The sequence below is a fragment of the Ranitomeya imitator genome, chromosome 1 (genome assembly GCF_032444005.1).
Source record: "Ranitomeya imitator isolate aRanImi1 chromosome 1, aRanImi1.pri, whole genome shotgun sequence".
In the NCBI taxonomy this organism is placed as follows: domain Eukaryota; kingdom Metazoa; phylum Chordata; class Amphibia; order Anura; family Dendrobatidae; genus Ranitomeya; species Ranitomeya imitator.
The window spans coordinates 374,924,087-374,947,354 of record NC_091282.1 but is presented as its reverse complement, the minus strand read 5'-3'; the positions used below and the strand labels follow the sequence as shown (position 1 = coordinate 374,947,354).

The 23,268-nt window shown below is 41.8% G+C and overlaps 1 protein-coding gene across 1 annotated transcript in view; it reads right to left on the bottom strand.

Annotated features, from left to right (window-relative positions):
- The window catches only part of MYH7 (myosin heavy chain 7), a 60,442-nt gene extending 39,638 nt beyond the window's left edge, over window positions 1-20,804 (bottom strand). Inside the window, exons 1-11 of the mRNA XM_069761805.1 lie at window positions 20,751-20,804; window positions 20,445-20,652; window positions 19,877-20,020; window positions 19,389-19,545; window positions 18,640-18,667; window positions 18,452-18,560; window positions 17,597-17,689; window positions 17,212-17,275; window positions 16,723-16,821; window positions 16,149-16,252; window positions 7,783-7,921 (exon numbers count right to left, since the gene is read on the bottom strand). Of these exons, the coding sequence (XP_069617906.1) occupies window positions 7,783-7,921; window positions 16,149-16,252; window positions 16,723-16,821; window positions 17,212-17,275; window positions 17,597-17,689; window positions 18,452-18,560; window positions 18,640-18,667; window positions 19,389-19,545; window positions 19,877-20,020; window positions 20,445-20,645 (1,138 nt within the window). The 5' untranslated portion in view covers window positions 20,646-20,652; window positions 20,751-20,804. The remainder of the gene's footprint in view (window positions 1-7,782; window positions 7,922-16,148; window positions 16,253-16,722; window positions 16,822-17,211; window positions 17,276-17,596; window positions 17,690-18,451; window positions 18,561-18,639; window positions 18,668-19,388; window positions 19,546-19,876; window positions 20,021-20,444; window positions 20,653-20,750) is intronic.
- Window positions 20,805-23,268: the final 2,464 nt, after the last annotated feature.

The window sequence follows — 23,268 nt, the reverse complement described above, 5'->3', positions numbered from 1 at the left end:
ACCCGGCTGGGTACTGAAGGTTATTTATACTCAAAATGTTATTTAAAAATATTTAATCTTGTTATTGTTTGTAACGTTTAAGCGTCCTCACCTCCCATAAAGGGAAGCACCTTTTCTATTTACTTGTTCTTAGCATTCAAAAATTTTGTATGTCTTTCACTGCATTATATTGTTGTTCTTCTTCCCAGTCCAGGAGTACTGGATTTAACCGGGGGGGAATGCAGCGCACCAGAGACCTGGTCGTTGCAGTATAGCGCTCTGCCACTAAGGGGAGCAGCGGTACCTCTGATGGCACTAAGGAGTTCTCCTGACCAGGTATCACTAGAACACATTACACTTCACACTCCGGCCACTAGGGGGAGCAAAAGGCTTTATTTATTGGGCCACTCCTCACACTGGTAAAACTAGGGGCTGGGGAGGAAGTTAGTCAGAAGCTGACTGGGTTGGAACCAGGCAACATCCCGTGGTAGGGGGTGTTGCAGGGAGAAGGCACAGGGGGGTCCCTGTCAGGCGTGGGAACCTGGCAGGTGCCTAGCGAACAGAACGTAACGGAACCACGCCTGCACACCTTGCGGCGGTATCCTAAGAAAGAGACACGAAGGGAAGGATATTGTGGAAACGTGTAAACGAGATCAGCACAAAGGAGAGCCAGTAAGAGTCGTGCCGAGAGAGGAAGGCAACATCTTACTGAGGCGCGTAGTCGGTGGCCGGATCACCGTAGGAGTAACTGACTTCAGGCCTTACTTCAACTTCCGCTGGACAGTTAATCATAGGTTGGCTGTCTACCTTCTACACCTACGAAGACATAGGGGACAACAATGGGAGAGGGGCGTCTCTAGGGTCCCGGAAGACCTCCAAGCCTTCCCGTCATACGGGTGGCATCCTAGCCATAACAAATCTGGGGGACCTTAGAAACTAGTAACATCTGGAACCAAAGAACGAGAGAGAGAACAAGCTGTAGAGAACGAAATAACGAGAGCAGCAGTTGTGAGGACTATTCCGAATGCTCAGCAGGGTAGGACTACAACACACAGGCGCTATTGGTAGGCAACGATTTCCATCTGCGAGGCAAACTCTGGATGTGCCCAACGGACCGGCCGATCTCTGAAAGCCCTGTTAAACGTACTCTGGATAGAGGATCCTGAAGCCTTCAGTAAAGAGGTAAAGAGACTGCAACCTTGTGTCCTCATTATTGACTGCACCTGACACCATCACCATCTACATATCTGGGAAGCCCTGGGGACACACTTCACCTGTGGGAAGTTATACCATCCAGCTGCCATCCCATCACCCCAGCGGACCCCACAGCAGCATCGGTCACCCTGACCGAACACCACAGGTGGCGTCACGAACCCTTGACAGACTACTCAAAAACCTTTATTGGACGCCCCATAGCAGGGTCACGACCGGGTAACCGAGCAGAAAGGACCGGTACCGAGTGACCTGTGGCCCTGTGTCTGGGGGCGCTCCACTTTCCAATAAAACATCGGATAAAACATCAGGTAGCACTAGGCCGTGTGAGCGAACCCTTATCCTGAGGCCTTGCAGTTTGATATAAAACAGCACTGTCATATCATTTACTAAATAGCTACCAATCAGTGATATTAGAGCGATTACCAATTAGTAATCAATTAGTAAAAGATGCAATAGCACTGGTTTAGTTTAAAAATTGTGATCTCGCGATAACATGCAAGATCTCGTGCTTGCACAGTGAAGAGGACATCACCGCTAGTCACTGAGGCTGTGCTTGCAGCAGCTCACTCTGCCGTGGATTTCAGCCTGGATGGTCACATCTTGAATTATGACGTGAGACAGTACAGCGGACAGGTGAGGGGTATGGTTGTTTTTTATTTATTTTTTTTATTTTTTTTTACAGGAGAACAGGACTTCAATTAAATGGGCATTAGGTGAGTATTTTGTTGCCTATTTTATGTTTTTTTTTACAGGGGACAAGGGCTTCAATGGAATGGGTGTAAGGTCAGTATAACTGTGTTTGCTATTTTTAAATAAAAAAAAGAAAGCTGTGTGTCTTTTTATTTTAAATAAAGGACTTTATTTTGGCTGTATGTTTATTTACAACTAGATGGTGGCCCGATTCTAACGCATTGGGTATTCTAGAATATGCATGTCCACATAGTATATTGCCCAGCCACATAGTATTTTGCCCAGTCACATAGTATTTTGCCCAGTCATGTAGTATAATGCTCCTTGCAGTTATGGCCCCATAAATGCTCCATATAATGCTCCATGCAGTTATGGCCCCATAGATGTCCCATATAATGCTCCATGCAGTTCATTATGGCCCCATAGATGCCCCATATAATACTCCACGCAGTTATGGCCCCATAGATGCCCCATATAATGCTCCATGCAGTTATGGCCACATAGATGCCCCATATAATGCTCCATGCAGTTATGGCCCCATAGATGCCCCATATAATGCTCAATGCAGTTCATTATGGCCCCATAGATGTCCCATATAATGCTCCATGCAGTTCATTATGGCCCCATAGATGCCCCATATAATGCTCCATGCAGTTGTGGCCCCATAGATGTCCCATATAATGCTCCATGCAGTTATGGCCCCATAGATGCCCCATATAATGCTCCATGCAGTTCTTTATGGCCCCATAGACGCTCCATACAGAATTGTGCCACATGTAATGCTGCTGCTGCTGCAATAAAAAAAAAAATAATTACATACTCACCTCTCGTCGCTGCTCCTCAGTGTCCCGTCTCTCTGCACTGACTGTTCAGGCAGAGGACGGCACGCACACTAATACGTCATCGCGCCCTCTGACCTGAACAGTCACTGCAAGAGGATGGGAAGACGGAGCGGCATCCGGCGGATGGAACGCGGACAGGTAAATATGAAATACTCACCTGCTCCTGGCGCTCCTGACGCTGTCCCTGCCTGTCCCATGGTACCGCAGCTTCTTCGCGCCTGTGCGAGAAGGACCTGCCATGACGTGATGGTCACATGACTGTGACGTCATGGCAGGTCCTTCTCGTGCAGGGCCTGTGATGACATTGCGGTCACATGACCGTGACGTCATGGCAGGTCCTTCTCCCATACCATCGTTGGCACCGGAACCTGCCGCTTCCATGGAGAGGTCACCGGAGCGTCGCGAGGAGCGGGAAAGGTGAGTATATAATAATTTTTTATTATTTTTAACATTAGATCCTTTTACTATTGACGCTGCATAGGCAGCGTCAATAGTAAAAACTTGGTCACACAGGGTTAATAGCGGCGATAACGGAGTGAGTTACCCGCGGCATAACGCGGTCTGTTACCACTGGCATTAACCTTGTGTGAGCGGTGACTGCGGAGAGTATGGAGCGGGCACTGACTGCAGGGGAGTAGGGAGGGACTTATCGGACTGTGGCCATCGCTGATTGGTCGCGGCAGCCATGACAGGCAGCTGCCGAGACCAATCAGAGAATGAATATCCGTGACAGAAAGAAAGAAGGACAGACGGAATTGACCCTTAGACAATTATATAGTAGATATGACTATGGGTTAGTAATGGATAGGCGTCTTATAGACGCTTCTTTATTACTAACTCGTGGTCTTGATGTCACTTGACAATACAAAGGTGACATCATCCCCACAAATATTATCCCATTTACCCCCGCCACAGGGAAAGTAGGAAGAGTTGGGCAAAGTGCCAGAATTGGCGCATCTAATAGATGTGCCTTTTCTGGGGCGGCTGCAAGCTGCTATTATTAGGCTGGGGGGCAATATCCATGGCCCCTTAAAAGGCTGAGAATACCAGCCCCCAGCTGTCTGCTTTAGGTTGGTTGGTTGTCAAAAATGGGGGGACCCCACGCCGTTTTTTAAAATTATTTATTTAAATAATTTTTTTTTTAAATTCGCGGGACCCATCTATTCTCAGTAACCAGCCATGCTAAAGCTGACAGCTGAGGATTGCAGCCAGCATTAGTGATGAGCGAATATACTCGTTGCTCGGGTTTTCCCGAGCACGCTCAGGTGATCTCCGAGTACTTGTTAGTGCTCGAAGACTTAGTTTTCTTCGCCGCATCTGAATGATTTACAGCTGATAGACAGCTTGATTACATGTGGGGATTCCCTAGCAACCAGGCAACCCCCACATTTACTCAGGCTTGCTAGAAGCTGTAAATCATGCAGCTGAATCAGCAAAAACTAAATCTCTGAGCAGTCACAAATACTCGGAGACCACACGAGCGTGCTCTGGAAAACCCGAGCAACGAGTATATTTGCTCATCACTATCCAGCAACTGTCAGTTTGACTGGCTGCTTATCAAAAATACAGGGGAACGTTGGCATTTTTTTTTTATTTATAGCGCAGGCCCCGGCAGATGAATGCTCCCATCAATAGAACTTCCATCAGATGACACCTCTGTGACCGGAGGTCACAGCTGCGGGCTCATGCTGTCATTTGACAGGGTGGGAACTGCAGAGCTCTGACCAGTAGTAATAATCCTACCACCTGTCAGAGCCATTGGTGTTCAGGGTGCAAACATGAAAAGTAATGCGGGCTTCCTGGAGAACTCTGTATTCAGAGTTCGTGTCCAAACAGTAAGTATTCGGTACAGACCCTATAATAAACTTTACTGTTCAGGTTCACTCATCTCTAGTGATTGATACTCTTTAGCTAATGAACTGTTATTAACACAGTGATTGCATCTCACCAAGAAAAACATTACTGGTTCGATGATTAAATTTCTTTCTAACAAAAATACTATTGTATTCCATCGACAAACAGACTTGCATTAATGACGTTTTGCACTTTTAATATGTTTGCACTTTTGATATTTCTATATAAATGTAACGTTTAAGAAAAGCACCTCCCACAAAGGGAAGATGAGTTAATGTTACCTGTTGGAATGCATTCTACAAAATTTTTTGCATGAATTCACCGGGTTTTTGCTTTGTTCCAGCCCGGGACGTGTTTTGTTTAACGGGGGTGGTATGTGGCGCCCCTGAAGGTCCAGTCACCACAGAGGTACTGCATCTCATCCAGAGGTGTGGTACCCCAACTCTTTCGTAAGGAGGGGACACTGTACAAAACTCTAACACTCACATCCAACACACACCAGTTCAGTCGGGGCACCTGGGCGTACCCTTAGGGAGGAAGGCCTCATCCGTGGCTGGATAGGACAGGGTGGTGGGATTGAGTGGGATAGGTAGAAAAAGGGGGAGGAGCTTAGAGGGCGGGAGGACAGTGTGTGTTAGAGGAGTTGGTCCTGAGAGACCAATGAGAGAGGAGTCTGTGAGGAGAAGTGGAGATGAGCAGACATGTGGGTCTGCAGTTCCTGTCAGAGAGAAGGGAGAAGGAAAGGAAGGAAGCTCCAAGAAGATGGCAAGAGTCTCAGGGGCACAGGAAGTGCTGAATCCAGCCATGGGGCCCACATCCAGGCTCACTATTCTGTGAGTGGGGAGGCTGCACTATACTGTGTGTGTGTGGGGGGACTGCATTATACTGTGTCTGGGAGGCTGCATTATACTGTGTGTGTGGGGGAGCTGCACTACACTGTGTGTTGGAAACGACACTATACTGTGAGTGGGGGCTGCACTATGGTGAGAGCTAACTGAGACTAAGAACACTTGTGTGTTTGAAACGTATACAGTTTAGACAGGCACTCTCCTTCTGGTATACCCGATTTTTGTATGTTTGTGTGTGTGAGAGGCTGTATTATACTGGGTGTGGAGGTGAGCTGTACTGTACTGTGTGTGGGGGGTGCTGCAATATACAGTGTGGGGGGAGGCTGCATTATACTGTGTGGGGGCTGCATTATACTGTGTGTGTGGGGAGAGCTGTACTATACTGCGTGTGTGGGAACTGCATTATACTGTGAGTGGGGGGCTGCATTATACTATGTGTGGGTGGTGCATTATACTGTGTGTGGGGGCTGCACTATACTGTGAGTGGGGGGCTGCACTATGGTGAGAGCTAACTGAGACTAAGAACACTTGTGTGTTCAAAATGTATACAGTTTAGACAGGCACTCTCCTTCTGGTATACCCAGTTTTTGTATGTCTTACAGCATAATTCTATTTTAAATGAATACTATTAAAGTTAAGTGATTTTATCTCTTGGAGCTGGATTCCCTTTTTTCCACGACGGCTGTACTATACTATGTGTGTGAGGGGCTGTATTATACTGGGTGTGGAGGTGAGCTGCACTGTACTATGTGTGGGGGGCTGCATTATACTGTGTGTGGGAGGCTGCATTATACTGTGTGTGGGGGGGCTGCATTATACTGTGTGTGTGTGGGGAGCTGCACTATACTGTGTGTGTGGGAACTGCATTATACTGTGAGTAGGGGGCTACATTATACAGTGTGAGGGTGCATTATACTGTGTGTGAGGGCTGCACTATACTGTGTGGCTGCATTACACTGTGTGTGTGGGGGGGCTGCATTATACTGTGTGTGGTGGCAGTATACTCTGAGGTGGGCTGCAGTATACTCTGGGGGGCTGCAGTATACTCTGAAGAGGGCTGCAGTATACTCTATGAGAGGGGCTGCAGTATACCCTGAGGGAGGCTGCATTATACTCTTATCAAGGACCATGGGGAGTGCACTATACTATATGGTTCCAGTATTATTCTGTATCGAGGACTATCTGTACCCATCATTCTTCCTCAGCCGGTGTAAAAAAAAACTCGGGAACAAGCATCGAACGACTTCATTATTGTAGATTACGCTCGTTTAACGGCCTGAACTCAGCACATGGAAATACAACCGAATATGTGATGTGAAATATGTGAGAATTTTGGGCCCCACTTTAAACTTTTGCCCAGGGCCCCACTTTCTCTAAAACCGGCTCTGGCCGCAATAGTCTTCTGTGGCACGAGAGCGCATCAAGCTCTAACTTCGCCCACAAAAGTGCCAGGATGTAATCTTTTATTGCACATGCCACAGCATTCAGTAGTAAGCACTGCATGCACGTACACGCAGAGCAACAGGAAATTAAAGAACTGGCGGCCATTAAAACACAGCTGCCGGCCCGAGCATTGCAGTCCTCGGGAACCTGCCTGTAGACCGGACAAAAGGTAATCGCAGGCAGTTTACAGCTCACGGGCCTGATGTTCCCCACCCCTGGTATAAACTATTTTTTATATGTTATGTCATTTCCTAAATGGATTGTAGCAGTGGTCCCCCACCTATTTCACTTTGAGAGCCACATTCAACTCTGAGAGATTGTAACGATCCCCATCTAGTGCCCTCCTTCCACCTCAGAAATGACACCTAGGGCTCCCCATTACCAGTTTAATCATAGTCAAAGCTCCCCACAAAAAGTACTCAGAGATCTTAGGGTTAAATCCAGGCATTCCCACTGTACCCCCATTCAGTATTCTCTCATTAAATACGCTCAACAAATTATTGTATCCAGGTTCAAGCACCTCTCTAAATAGCTTCATCGTCCTACCTGCCAGTATATAATTATCCAGATCTGCTCATGTGCACTGTGCATGGCTACAAACAAAAGTTACCATCTGGAGACCTCCTCTTCATAGCAATTTGCTAATCCTGGTGCAAAGTGCACCAAGCTGGCAGACAGCAGTGAGCCAGACTTCATGCGCCCACAAGCCACATAATGGCACTCGAGCCATAGGTTGGAGACTCCTAGATTATAGTTTGGTCATATATTATGCTGAACACTACATGGAGATAGAATTATAATACCGATACAGTTGGGCATTAGTCTTCCATGTTATATTGTAACACAAGAAGAATGTTATGACAAATACCACAATAACTTTACAATGGTGCCACATATTTCAACACGCTTACCCTCAGTTCCATCAGGCTCTGCCTGCTCTTCTCTTTGCTTCTGCTTGAATCTCATGTTGCCAAAATGCATGATGGCTCCTGTTAGCTTGTAAATGGAATTCTTTTCATCTTGAGAAAACCCAAGCACATCAAAGGCACTCTGTTAAGACAAAGGAGGATTGGGTTAAATAATGTAGTTTTTTTTTTTAGATTTTATATAAATTACCGTAATTAACCTTTTGAGGTTCAGATGCCAGGTTTAACTGAATTTCATTTGACAATGAAAAAGCTTTATTTACAGGCCTATACTTTACTACCTACCATGTTTTTTATTGGTAATATATAGCAGATAAAAAAGTTATCAACTTTGCAAATAGTCATAAAAATGTCCTGTCATTTTCAGTACACAGATCTTATGCAAATAAGAGTAAGAGACACAATTTCTGTGTAGCCTAATTTTGTAGTCTCATACTTATTATGAAACTTTACAATGTAGAGGACAGATGGAAATAGTTTGTGTCATGGTGGTAACTCCCATGCCTCCTCAGCACCGTGGTTACCGCATGGCTTTTACTTGTGTCAGGCCATCTCGCTGAGTTTGCCTCTAGCAGCACTCCTCAGCACTACTGCATTTGCATGTGGATTCCATTTGGCTTTAGGGGGCATGGCCATTGTCTGCAGGAATTTAACCCTCATACCCATGCTTCTGACCCTCCGGTCAGCTGCTCAGTCCAGGGGACTTCCTTGGAGTTGTACCTGGTGTCTACCGGCAGCACAGCTTATCCTCACCACCAGAGACTCTAGTGAAGACCCGGTAGACAATCCAAAGTAAAACTGGCCCCTGGTGCAGTGGGTCCACACCCACCAGTGTTACAGTATGACGGGATCCAACAAGATCAGACTGTGTGTAACTATGACGGCATATAGGTCTGCATAGGAGCTGGAAACATAACAGTACAAAATTTTTACTGAAGACCATTTACAAAGTTACTTCATTTTTATTTTAGATCCATTGGAGCAATATATATTGGTTTTAAGATGCACACAGCCTTAAAATCTCAATGTAAAATACTCATATACACAGATATGGTTTTCAGGAGCCTGCTTTATAGTATTTTGTCATATTGAGCCATACTACACATTTAATATAGAAATGCTATAAATTATTTCCCTTAGGCTGCCGGCACACTAGCAGTATTTGGTCAGTATTTTACATCAGTATTTGTAAGCCAAAACCAGGAGTGGAAATAGAGGAAAAGTATAATAGAAACATCTGCACCACTTCTGTATTTATCACCCACTCCTGGTTTTGGCTACAGATACTGATGTAAAATACTGTCCAAATACTGCTGGTGTGACGGCAGCCTAATAGTACATGGCAACGATTGAACATTTTTGGAATAATTCTAAGCAGAATCAAAGACCAGATAATATTCCAGCTAAATTTCGTTACGTTTTGAAAAGTATTATAGCAAGTCATTACCAGCGAGGCAAGATTAAACAGGGTGTTACTGCACATCCAGCTTTCATCACTTAGTAGCTTGTGATGCTGCTTGGCCATTAATTATTTCTACAATCAACAGGACAGTTCCCAACAGGTCCTAACAACCCCAGCACGATCAGACAACGCTGTGTTTACTAACCCCCACATAAGCAAAAGAAAAGCCATTTTTTGATATTGTGCTATGAAATTTGCAATAATGCTTTGCAAAAAAAGATTCCAGTACATCCAAGATTATGTAAGGAAAATATTCTGTTAATGTATGCCCTGACTATCAAATACTCAATGACAGTTATTTTAGTAAAGTAAGTGGCTTTTAACTGATTCTAACAATAAATCACAATGATTAACTCCTATGTTTTATTACTTCCCTCCATTTTCTCTGAGCTTAGTAGATAAAGAACAACAAAAATCTATTTTTCCCAAGGCCTTACATGGAATCTGCCAGCAGGATTTAATCTCTCTGAAGTATTTACATGCGCGCTTTCAAAGACAAGTCCAGCAATATCTTTACATGGGCAGTCCGTTCCTCTATGGCTGCCGTCACACTAGCAGTATTTGGTCAGTATTATACATCAGTATTTGTAAGCCAAAACCAGGAGTGGGTGATAATACAGAAGTGGTGCAGATGTTTCTATTATACTTTTCCTCTAATTGTTCCACTCCTGTGTTTGGCTACAAATACTTATGTAAAATACTGACCAAATACTGCTAGTGTGACGGCAGCCTATAACTGAGAAATCAGCGTCTGAACTGATATGCAAATGAGGCTGAAGAACTATTGTAGTCTGAAGCCTCTGTCACTCCAGCTCTATTCCGCGACCAGCGCCGCAACCTCCTCCTTGCCTAACAGCTCCTTTTCCTGAAGTCACACAGCATAAAGGCTGTCAGTCAAGCTAGACGAGGCGGTGCTAGGCGGGTATAGAGCTGGAGTGACAGAGGTTTCAGATCAACCATAGAACTACAGCTTCATTTACCTATCAATGCAAACACAGATTTCTCAGTAATGGAGGAACCGTCTGGCCATGTCAAGATATTGCTCTACTTTAAAAGAACTAAATGTGCATATAAATAGTTTGGGTGGTGAAATTGTGCTGACAGATTCCCTTTAACCCCTTTACCCCCAAGGGTGGTTTGCACGTTAATGACCGGGCCAATTTTTACAATTCTGAGCACTGTCCATTTATGAGGTTTTAACTCTGGAACGCTTCAACGGATCCTGGTGATTCTGACATTATTTTCTCGTGACATTTTGTACTTCATGATAGTGGTAAATATTTTTTGATATTACCTGCGTTTATTTGTAAAAAAAATGGAAATTTGGCGAAAATTTTGAAAATTTCGCCGTTTTCCAACTTTGAATTATTATGCAATTAAATCACAGAGATATGTCACACAAAATACTTAATAAGTAACATTTCCCACATGTCTACTTTACATCAGCACAATTTTGGAACCAAAATTTTTTTTTGTTAGGGAGTTATAAGGGTTAAAATTTGAACAGCAATTTCTCATTTTTACAACACCATTTTTTTTTAGGGACCACATCTCATTTGAAGTCATTTTGAGGGGTCTATATGATAGAAAATAACCTAGTGTGACACCATTCTAAAAACTGCACCCCTCAAGGTGCTCAAAACCACATTGAAGAAGTTTATTAACCCTTCAGGTGTTTCACAGGAATTTTTGGAATGTTTAAATAAAAATGAACATTTAACTTTTTTTCACAAAAAATTTACTTCAGCTCCAATTTGATTTATTTTACCAAGGGTAACAGGAGAAAAGTTGTTGCACAATTTGTCCTGAGTACGCCGATACCCCATATGTGGGGGTAAACCACTGTTTGGATGCATGGCAGAGCTCGGAAGCGAAGGAGCGCCATTTAACTTTTCAATGCAAAATTGACTGGAATTGAGATGGGACGCCATGTTGCGTTTGGATTGCTCCTGAAGTGCCTAAACATTGAAACCCCCCACAAGTGACACCATTTTGTAAAGTAGATCCCCTAAGGAACTTATCTAGATGTGTGGTGAGCACTTTGACCCATTAAGTGATTCACAGAAGTTTATAATGCAGAGCTGTAAAAATAAAAAAATCATATTTTTTCACAAAAATGATCTTTTTGCCCCCAATTTTTTATTTTCCTAAGGGTAAGAGAAGAAATTGGACCCCAAAAGTTGTTGTACAATTTGTCCTGAGTACGCTGATACCCCTTATGTGGGGGTAAACCACTGTTTGGGCGCATGGCAGAGCTCGGAAAGGAAGGAGCGCCATTTGACTTTTCAATGGAAAATTGACTGGAATTGAGATGGGACGCCATGTTGCATTTAGAAAGCCACTGATGTGCCTAAACATTGAAACCCCCCACAGATGACACCATTTTGGAAAGTAGACCCCCGAAGGAACTCATCTAGATGTGTTGTGAGAGCTTTGAACCCCCAAGTGTTTCACTACAAGTTATAATGCAGAGCTGTGAAAATAAAAAAAATCTTTTTTTTTCCACAAAAATTATATTTTAGCCCCTAGTTTTGTATTTTTCCAAGGGTAACAGGAGAAATTGGACCCAAAAGTTGTTGTCCAATTTGTCCTGAGTACACTGATACCCCATGTGTGTGGAGGAACCACCATTTGAGCGCATGGCAGAGCTCCGAAGGGAAGGAGGGTAATTTGGAATGCAGACTTAGATGGATTGGTCTGCAGGCGTCACATTAAGTTTGCAGAGCCCCTAATGTACCTAAACAGGAGAAACCTCCCACAAGTGACCCCATATTGGAAACTAGAACCCCAAAGAAATTATCTAGATGTGTTGTGAGAACTTTGAACCCCCAAGTGTTTCACTATAGTTTATAACGCGTAGCCGTGAAAATAAAAAATCTTTTTTTTCCACAAAAGTTATTTTTTAGCCCCCAGTTTTGTATTTTCCCAAGGGTAACAGGAGAAATTGGACCCCAAAAGTTGTTGTCCAATGTGTCCTGAGTACACTGATATGTTGGGGTAAACCCCTGTTTGGGCGCACGGGAGAGCTCGGAAGGGAAGGAGCACTGTTTTACTTTTTCAACACAGAATTGGCTGGAATTGAGATCGGACGCCATGCCGCGTTTGGAGAGCCCCTGATGTGCCTAAACAGTGGAAACCCCCCAATTATAACTGAAACCCTAATCCAAACACATCCCTAACCCTAATCCCAACGGTAACCCTAACCACACCCCTAACCTTGACACACCCCTAACCCTAATCCCAACCCTATTTCCAACCGTAAATGTAATCCAAACCCTAACCCTAACTTTAGCCCCAACCCTAACCCTAATTTTAGCCCCAACCCAAACTGTAGCCTTAACCCTAGCCCCAACCCTAGCCCTAACCCTAGCCCTAACCCTAGCCCTAGCCCTAACCCTAGCCCTAACCCTAATGAGAAAATGGAAATAAATACATTTTTTTATTTTTTTATTTTTCCCTAACTAAGGGGGTGATGAAGGGGGGTTTGATTTACTTTTATAGCGGGTTTTATGATTGGCATCCGTCACACACTGAAAGACGCTTTTTATTGCAAAAAATATTTTTTGCGTTACCACATTTTGAGAGCTTTAATTTTTCCATATTTTGGTCCACAGAGTCATGTGAGGTCTTGTTTTTTTGCGGGATAAGTTGACGTTTTTATTGGTAACATTTTCGGGCACGTGACATTTTTTGATTCTTTTTATTCCGATTTTTGTGAGGCAGAATGACCAAAAACCAGCTATTCATGAATTTCTTTTGGGGGAGGCGTTTTTACCGTTCTGCCTTTGGTAAAATGGATAAAGCAGTTTTATTCTTCGGGTCAGTACGATTACAGCGATACCTCATTTATATCATTTTTTATGTTTTGGCGCTTTTATACGATAAAAACTATTTTATAGAAATAATTATTATTTTTGTATCGCTTTATTCTGAGGACTATAACTTTTTTATTTTTTTGCTGATGATGCTGTATAGCAGCTCGATTTTTGCGGGACAAGATGACGTTTTCAGCGGTACCATGGTTATTTATATCCGTCTTTTTGATCGCGTGTTATTCCACTTTTTGTTTGGTGGTATGATAATAAAGCATTGTTTTTTGCCTCGTTTTTTTTTTTTACGGTGTTCACTGAAGGGGTTAACTAGTGGGACAGTTTTATAGGTCGGGTCGTTACGGACGCGGCGATATTAAATATGTGTACTTTTTTTGTTTTGTTTTTTTTATTTAGATAAAGAAATGTATTTATAGGAACAATATATATATATATATATATATATATATATATATATATATATATATATACAGTTAGGTCCATATATATTTGGACAGAGACAACATTTTTCTAATTTTGGTTGTAGACATTACCACAATGAATTTGAAACAAAACAATTCAGATGCAGTTGAAGTTCAGACTTTCAGCTTTCATTTGAGGGTATCCACATTAAAATTGGATGAAGGGTTTAGGAGTTTCAGCTCCTTAACATGTGCAACCCTGTTTTTAAAGGGACCAAAAGTAATTGGACAGATTAAATAATTTTAAATAAAATGTTCATTTTTAGTACTTGGTTGAAAACCCTTTGTTGGCAATGACTGCCTGAAGTCTTGAACTCATGGACATCACCAGACGCTGTGTTTCCTCCTTTTTGATGCTCTGCCAGGCCTTCACTGCGGTGGTTTTCAGTTGCTGTTTGTTTGTGGGCCTTTCTGTCTGAAGTTTAGTCTTTAACAAGTAAAATGCATGCTCAATTGGGTTGAGATCAGGTGGCTGACTTGGCCATTCTAGAATATTCCACTTCTTTGCTTTAATAAACTCCTGGTTGCTTTGGCTTTATGTTTTGGGTCATTGTCCATCTGTAGTATGAAATGACGACCAATCAGTTTTGCTGCATTTTGCTGGATCTGAACACACAGTATGGCGGCTCTGAAAACCTCAGAATTCATTCAGCTGCTTCTGTCCTGTGTCACATCATCAATAAACCCTAGTGACCCAGTGCCACTGGCAGCCATGCATGCCCAAGCCATCACACTGCCTCCACCATGTTTTACAGATGATGCGGCATGCTTTGGATCATGAGCTGTACCACGCCTTCGCCATACTTTTCTCTTTCCATCATTCTGGTAGAGGTTGATCTTGGTTTCATCTGTCCAAAGAATGTTCTTCCAGAACTGTGCTGGCTTTTTTAGATGTTTTTTAGCAAAACCAGTCTAGCCTTTTTATTCTTGATGCTTATGAGTGGCTTGCACCGTGCAGTGAACCCTCTGTATTTACTTTCATGCAGTCTTCTCTTTATGGTAGATTTGGATATTGATACACCTACCTCCTGGAGAGTGTTGGTCACTTGGTTGGCTGTTGTGAAGGGGTTTCTCTTCACCATGGAGATTATTCTGTGATCATCCACCACTGTTGTCTTCCGTGGGCGCCTAGGTCTTTCTGCATTGATGAGTTCACCAGTGCTTTCTTTCTTTCTCAGGATGTACCAAAGTGTAGATTTTGCCACTCCTAATATTGTAGCAATTTCTCAGATGGGTTTTTCTGTTTTCGCAGCTTAAGGATGGCTTGTTTCTCCTGCATGGAGAGCCCCTTTGCCCGCATGTTTACTTCACAGCAAAACCTTCCAAATGCAAGCACCACACGTCAAATCAACTCCAGGCCATTTATCTGCTTAATTGAGAATGACATAACGAAGGGATTGCCTACACCTGTCAATGAAATAGCCTTGGAGTCAATTGTCCAATTACTTTTGGTCTCTTTAAAAGCAGGGTGGCACATGTTAAGGAGCTGAAACTCCTAAACCCTTCATCCAAATTTAATGTGGATACCCTCAAATGAAAGCTGAAAGTCTGAACTTCAACTGCATCTGAATTGTTTTGTTTAAAATTCATTGTGGTAATGTCTATAACCAAAATTAGAAAAATGTTGTCTCTGTCCAAATATATATGGACCTAACTGTATATTTATTTTTTTTTAGGAATTTTTTTTAAATTTTTTTTACACATGTGAATATTTTTTTTTTTACACTATAACATTGCCCCGGGGCAATATGTTATAGTGTAAGATCGCTGATCTGACACTTTGCTGTGCACTGTGTCAGATCAGCGATCTGACGTGCACTCCTGGAGGCTTCCCGGCGCCTGCTCTGAGCAGGCGCTGTGAAGCCACCTCCCTGCAGGACCTGGATGCCGCGGCCATTTTGGATCCGGAGGGAGGAAGGTAGGAGACCCTCGGAGCAACGCGATCACATCACGTTTCTCCGGGGGTCTCAGGGAAGCACGCAGGGAGCCCCCTCCCTGCGCGATGCTTCCCTATACTGCTGGAACACTGCGATCATGTTTGATTGCAGTGTGCCGGGGGTTAATGTGCCGGGGGCGGTCCGTGACCGCTCCTGGCACATAGTGCCGGATGTCAGCTGCGATAGTCAGCTGACACCCGGCCGCGCTCCCCCCGTGAGCGCGGCCGATCGCATATGATGTACTATCCCATTGGTGGTCATACAGGCCCACCCCACCTCGACGGGATAGTACATCTAATGTCAGAAAGGGGTTAATGCCACTTTGGTCTTTTTATTATCCATAAGCCACAGCAGTGGATGCTTTATTGTATTCAGTACATTTTCAATGTGTTAGTTTGTTCCCAAGATAACAAGACATTTATGTAATTTATGTAAAAAATATGTCTCTGTTTTAAGAAAAGAAAGCTATGCAATACAAACAGTATGAGTGACTATAATCAACGCAAATAGTGTTCTTTAAAAAAGTAGTCTCACAACATAAAAAATGTATTAACTTCAATCAATTTTTAGTTCCTCTAAAGAGATAAAAAATATATAAGTTGTTGTGTTAGCTGAATACTTGTTTGACATAGTGGGTAACCATACAATGAATATTACTTACATCAGTAGCTAATAACTCTTCTGCATCATCAATAGAAGCCACTGTCGTTTCACCTTGAGAGATGTACGCATAGTCATATGGGTTATTGGTGACTAGCAACATATCTGCAAAACAGACGAGAAAATATTACAAGGGGTAAAGTAAATAAGTGCAGTAAGCCTTTATTATCTGAATTTTTCTTCTAGTTATTTCTGATGAGAAAACGGTAAAACAGTGCTAATTCTACTTTGATGGTAATTTTATATGTTGACAGTGAGACAAGAATATAAGCGTAATAATTAGTATAAATTATGGTAAAAACAAGTCACAACGAGTAACTAAAATAGCATAGCTCATTGTATTATCCAGCTTTGTAACTCCCATTAATGGAAATTCTAAAAACACTCTATTTCTGCAGCTCCTCCAATGAACAGAGCCTGAACAGAGTTCTTCCTGCCTTAGCCATGAAAGGCTTAGATCGTAATTTCCCTTTAAGAGAAACGTATCACTCCAGTAGTTAGCTTGCAAATGAGTAATATGTTCTTACATTGTAGGACAACTGAAAAAATCGAAAATACAGAGAAATGACCCATACCCAGAAGTTCTGGCTTTTTGTTGGATAAGATCTGGTAAAAAATGTGGTAGTCCCTCTCAGCCTTGAGCTGGAAGATACAGCGGGATTTCTCTAGGAGATCTAGTGAGAATATGATGCATAAAGAGGTAATCAAAGAGGAGACCAGATGAAAAATTAAAAAATAAATGGAACATAGAAATTGGAAAGACCAGGGGAAATCAAGTTTTGAAAGACATGCTAACAATTTAGTGGAGCGATGGTTGATCATGTGCACATCCACTCCATCTGCTCTGTGCGCATGATCAACCACTGCTCCATTGAAGACTTCAGTGGGGATTCCAGTGATTGAATCCCAGTGATCAGGAAGTTACCCCTAGTCCTTGACTGGGGATAATTTCCAAATATGAGACAGCTTTGTTACGCCCCTGGCCATCAAATGTTTACATTTGTACAATCAACCTTGAACCCCAGAAACAAAGAATAAATATATGCAGAAAAATTGTCTCTCACAAGTCTCTATATCCGCAGATGCCAATTTCCCAGTTGCTCCAAAATGGATCCGGATGAATTTACCCTGAAGCAGAGAAAAAGAGAAGAAATTCATAAAAGGTCTTAGAAATGCCCTTCTATGTTTTAAAGTGTCCATGGGATCTGTTGATTTAAAAATCTGATATGCCCAATATCTGCCATAAATACAGCCATGCTCAGAAAGATTTATATATTATACATCGTCCTCTTTGCGTTGAAAGTACTTGACACACAGCCAGCGATATATTCATAATGTCAGGTTAATAAAGGGATTTATATGGGCAAGATGGTCAGAAAATTGATTTAGTAAGTGTTCCACGGGTCAGGTACAGGAATAAATGACTATCATGAAGAAGAAGTAACTTACAAATCTTGAAGAGTTGTCATTCCTCAGAGTCTTGGCATTGCCAAATGCTTCCAAGGCAGGGTTAGCCTGAATGATTTGATCCTCCAGTGTTCCCTAAAATTAGGAAAAGAACTGTAAGATAACTTATAACATAGTTCCCAAAACACACGTTCAGAACACTAAATATGTGTCGACGCCCAAAATACATTCGAAGTATCTAGAAAACTAAAAGAAAAATGTCAAATGATCTCAAAAACATAGGTTCATTTGAAAGAGATACATTTGTGAAGAATATGATTATATCAAGCACCAATGATGATTTCCAAATCAGAAGGTTTTCTTTATGGCAAGGCTAATATCCCACTATGAGCATTTTGTGAGCTTTTAATGTTGTAGATTTTTAGCAGCATTTCTGCACCTATTACCTAGATTAGATTAGTTGTGTTTTTCTCATTGTGTTTTTGTAAAGTGTGGTTATTTATGTGTTATCACTTTTTTTGCGCTTTGATTTTGGTCTCTTTGGTATGTCATGTTTTAAATGAAGATGCTCTGTTTCTGATACTGGTATTTAGCTTAGAGAAAACTTTATTGAATAAGTCATGTGTGGATTACATGCATTTCAGCTGTGCGCTAAAACCGCATGTGCGTTTTTTACTGGCAGATTTTCCTCATCTCATTCAAGTCTATGTGGAAAATGCACTGATCAGTTTGCTCAGCATGAAAAATAAAACACAGTGGGCATGAGATTTTTATCAATCCAATCCAGGTTGCGTGAAATGTAAGACGCCAAATTTTTTGGGCAATGAAAACACGCAGCATCAAAAACTCACAAGGCACTCATCATAGCAAAAGGTTCAATTATTTGTTTGATCCTACCTTTCCAGTGGGACCAGTATCTTTTTTGCGGTCTCCAATGGCAGCAATGACAGCAAAGTACTGGATGACACGTTTGGTGTTTACAGTCTTTCCTGCACCAGATTCTCCACTAAAATTAAAGAATTGCTTATATTCAAAAAATGGCAATTGACTTATCATAACAGTTATTAATTTTTTAAATTACGTACGTGATAAGAATAGACTGATTTTCCCGATCTGAAAATAAAAAAAAAGCCTTGGTCAGGAATTACAAGTGGGAATGAAAAAGACAACATCACAGCCTGTCATTCTTTACTACACGAGCAGTGAGATAATGGAACTCTCTGCCACATGATGCGCTAATGGTTTACTGGAAGATCAAGATGCCTTTCTAGAAAAATATAGAATTACAGATTATGGTACCAGATTCTGTAGTGGGACAGCGATGCAGGGAGATCCTGACCGCCGTGGAGTCAGGAAGGAATTTTTCCCCTTCTGTGGGGCAATAAATATCTGCCTCATGGGGTCTTTGGTATCCTCTGGATCAAAATGTTAGGCAATAGGTTGATCTAGATGGACTTATGTCTACTTTCAACCTTACAAACTATGAAATGTGCAAAAATTGATTCTCTTAAATGGATGGAAGGTGATTTGCAATACCAGGCGGCAAATGCTACACTATTTTGTCACAGGCAGAGCTAATAACAGTTGGGAGGTGGGAATGTTGGCCCTCCACTGATCTGATATTGATGACCTATCATAAGGATGAGTCATCGATATTGTATGTCCGCTCAACCACTTAGATCCATAAATATATCTTGATTGTTTAGCTAAGACAGAACACTTACCATTGCTATAGAGCTCAGATAGATATTTGGCAAAATAGTACTGTGTACTAGTAAAAAGTCCAATTCTGAAAATATCACACCTATAGAAAGCAGAAGTAGAAGAATCTGACCTGTCAGCATGTACTGGTAGGCATTGTCGGAGATGGAGAAGATGTGAGGTGGAGCTTCAGTCCTCTTCTTCCCACGATAAGCGGCCACAACCTCTGCATTATACACAGGAAGCCACTTGTAGGGGTTCACTGTCACACAGAACAGTCCTGAATATGTCTGAGGGGCGAGAAAATAACGTTTGTACACCACAACATGAAATGCATGGAGGATAAAAGTGAAGGTTATATGATTCCTGATTAGACATCTAGATGAATCCTGTGCGTATGTAAATGGAGCCCCCTTTTATCATCCAATTCTTAATGAATTCATATAGATTAAATAAGATTGGTGCGGGATAGATTGTAACCTTAGCATGTGTATGAGCAGATGTGACATAACAAGGACAGGTAAGTAATAGCACTCAAACTGAACGGTAAGTCTGGTGATTATACCAGGTAGACTTCAGACTGGAGTAGCTGCTTGTGAAAGCGATAGGACCGATACTTACATAGATCATCCAGGCTGCATAACGCTCTTTGAGGTTGTACAGCACGGCTGGTTCATTCAGGAAGGTCAACATCGCCATGTCCTCAATTTTATCGAACTTGGGAGGGTTTTGTTGCATAAGCTGACTGTCTTTTACTGTGACCGTCTGAAATACGAACATATTTGAGTATATATGCATATACAATATATATGTAGAGATGTACAGTATATGACTAGAATCAACTGAATTGTTTACTTGTGTATGTGTATATACAGGATATAACAAATAATATATATATATATATATATATATATATATATATATATATATATATATATCTTAGCAGGGCCCTCACTCTTCTTGGTATCTATTTTGAACTGTGATTTTTGTTATGCTGTAATGTCTTGTATTGTCTGTACAAGTCCCCTCTATAATTTGTAAAGCGCTGCGGAATATGTTGGCGCTATATAAATAAAATTAATATTATCATTAGTAGTATACACAAGAAAACAATTAAGTCGACTGGACCTCACCCACAGTCATACTTCTTATATGACAACACGAGAAAATCACTTTAAGGGCTACTTGCCTTCCCATTTTCAGTGTCTGCTGTTATCTTATCTCCATCACGACTGGTAACTTTGGCTTTCACATATTCATCTTTATCATCAGGAACAAAAATATCTTTCTTCATGTCAAAGGGGCGAGTTTGTGCCTCCAGACGTTCCTTGTCAGACTTTCGCAGAAATGGAGCAGCAGCCCCAAATTCTGCCATTTCAGCGTCACCCATGATTGTACTAAAGAAGGCGGAAAGACACGTCTAAGGACTTTGTACCTTATATAGATGTCTGGAGGAGCAGCTATTTTTTGCGAATAATGTCTCTGTGGTACTCACCGAGAAGAAGGCAGATGGTAGATGCAGATTTTAGAGAAAGCTCTGATTACACCTCTGTTTATACAATTGCGCATGTCATATTTATATAAGCACACCTGTCCCTTTTCCAGCCCCCAATCCAGATTTGGGCTCTATTGTCTAAGAGTCACACCCCTCTGCACAACATAGCAAAAGAACAATTGAGGGTCTCACGTCATACTTTTGGAATTGTGGTGCTGAGCCTCAACGGACATTTGAGACAGAAGAATACTGCTAGTGTGACATACCATCGGATCTCAGGGGGACAGGAAGACTCCATTAACCCATGCCCCATCACATTCTTAGTAAGCAATAATTGACATGTGACTTAAAACTCTTTATAAACATATAGATGAAAAAAAGGAGGTTAATGTCAGAGTGTGACAAGTTACACCTATTTGGTCTGCTAATCATACATCCACATGCAGGTCTTTCAGAGTTTTCAACATTTTTATAACACCCAGTAAGGTTGAATAAATGTATGTTCTGCTATAATTTGCCTCATTTCTATATTATGTAAATTGAGCGGCTGCTCAGAGGAATTAAGCAACTTAGGAAAATTACAATTTGGCAAGGCTTCAGATTATCTGGATGTCTAAGGAAATTCCCTTGATAGCAAAATGAAAAATAGGAAAAAGAGTACCGCCTCCTTCTGCTTGACTGGCAGCTTCTTTGCCTGAAGTCACACAGGATAGGAGCCGTCAGTCAAGAAAGAGGAGGAGACACAGGATGGGAAATAGAGCTGGAGTGACAGAGGCTTCCGATCTTCAGCCTCATTTGCATATCAATTCAAACTCTGATTTCTCAGTAACAAAAGAACAGGCCACGTAAAGGTATTGCTGGACTTGTCTTTGAAACAGCTACATGCACACATAAATAGTTTGGGGTGTGAAATCCTGCAGACAGATGTCCTTTAACACATTACTATATCACATTACCTTAAATTTAGGTATATTTATGTAAATGAAAACACAGTCCTTAATATACCTTTAAGGGCTCATGCTCACTTGCGTGAAATACGGCCGAGTCTCGCATGGTAACACCCGGCTCTGCCGCCGGCACTTGGGAGCGGAGCGTGCAGCTCCATGCATTGTTAAGCGGCCGCACGCTCCGCTCTGGAGTGCTGGTGGCAGAGCCAGGTTTTAACATGCGAGTCTCAGCCGTATTTTACGCAAGTGAGTATGAGCCCTTAAGGAGTTGTCCACCTTCACCTATTTCAGCCTACACATTCGGTGATGGACAGCACTGAGCAAAAGTTCTAGGCAGGTATGGAAAAAATGCTGCAATGTAAGAATGCTTTCAAAAACACAAATGTTAATTGTTTATTTTTTATCAACTACCAAAATACAAAGTGCATGAACAAAAGAAAAATCCAAATCAAATTAATATTTGGTGATATCAACCTTTGTCTTCAAAACAGTATCACTTCTAGCTTCACATAGTTTTCGAAGTAACATCTGTGGATGTAAGCTTGTGAAAATCCTTCCATCTCTTCATTGAATCACAGACTCGAATATGTTGAGAACAGAGCTCTGTGGGGGCCATATCATCACTGAAGAACAAATTTTTAGTCAGATGCCACTCTGATGGTATTACATGTTGTATAAGTATGAGTATCTGACTGTATTTCTCAGCATAAAGTGAGCATTACTGATCCTCCCCGAGTCCAGCGCATTTGCATTGGTCTCTCAAAAGGGTTTCTGAAGATCACAAAGCTCAGCTACTAAGCAGACAAAAACAGCATGGGCTGCTAAGCTCAGTAATTGGCTGCAAGGATCTTCACATGATCAGCGGAGATGCTGGAGCAGCGGCAGAGAGGCAATGGTGGACTCAAGAAAGTTCAGAAAAGCTTATATAGCAAGCTTGTGAGCAAAAATTTTGGTGAAAAAGGATAACCCCTTTAAGGCCAGCGTCACACTACTGTAGAATATGGCTGAGTACTATGGGAGAAAACCTTGCATAGCACTCGGCCCAGTGTTAATCTATGGGGCAGCTCACATCAGCGTATATTTTCTCAGGCGTATTCAACGTGCATGTAAAATCGCAGCATACTGCGATTGTAAGCGTATATCGTCTGAGTCTCGCCAATGCAATCCTATGGGTGCAAGAAAAAAAAATTGCACAGCACTCGGACCATGTGAGTGCTGTCTGATTTTTACGCACTGGTGTCCTTTGAAAAGCCGGCAAGTCATGTGCCGCATACAGTAAAATCACACTGACAGGTTAGAATAGAATAGATAGAATAGAAATATACACATAGCATACATAGATATATAGATGTCAGTGACACACACACACACATATATATATATATATAAATATATATATATATATATATATATATGTATATATATTTCATAGACAGATAGATAAAATATAAGCCGGCAATTCATGTGCCGCATACAGTAAAATCACAAAGGTTAGAATAGAATAGATATATACACATAGAATAAATAGATGCTGTATAGAGATGTCAGTGACACACACACATATATATATA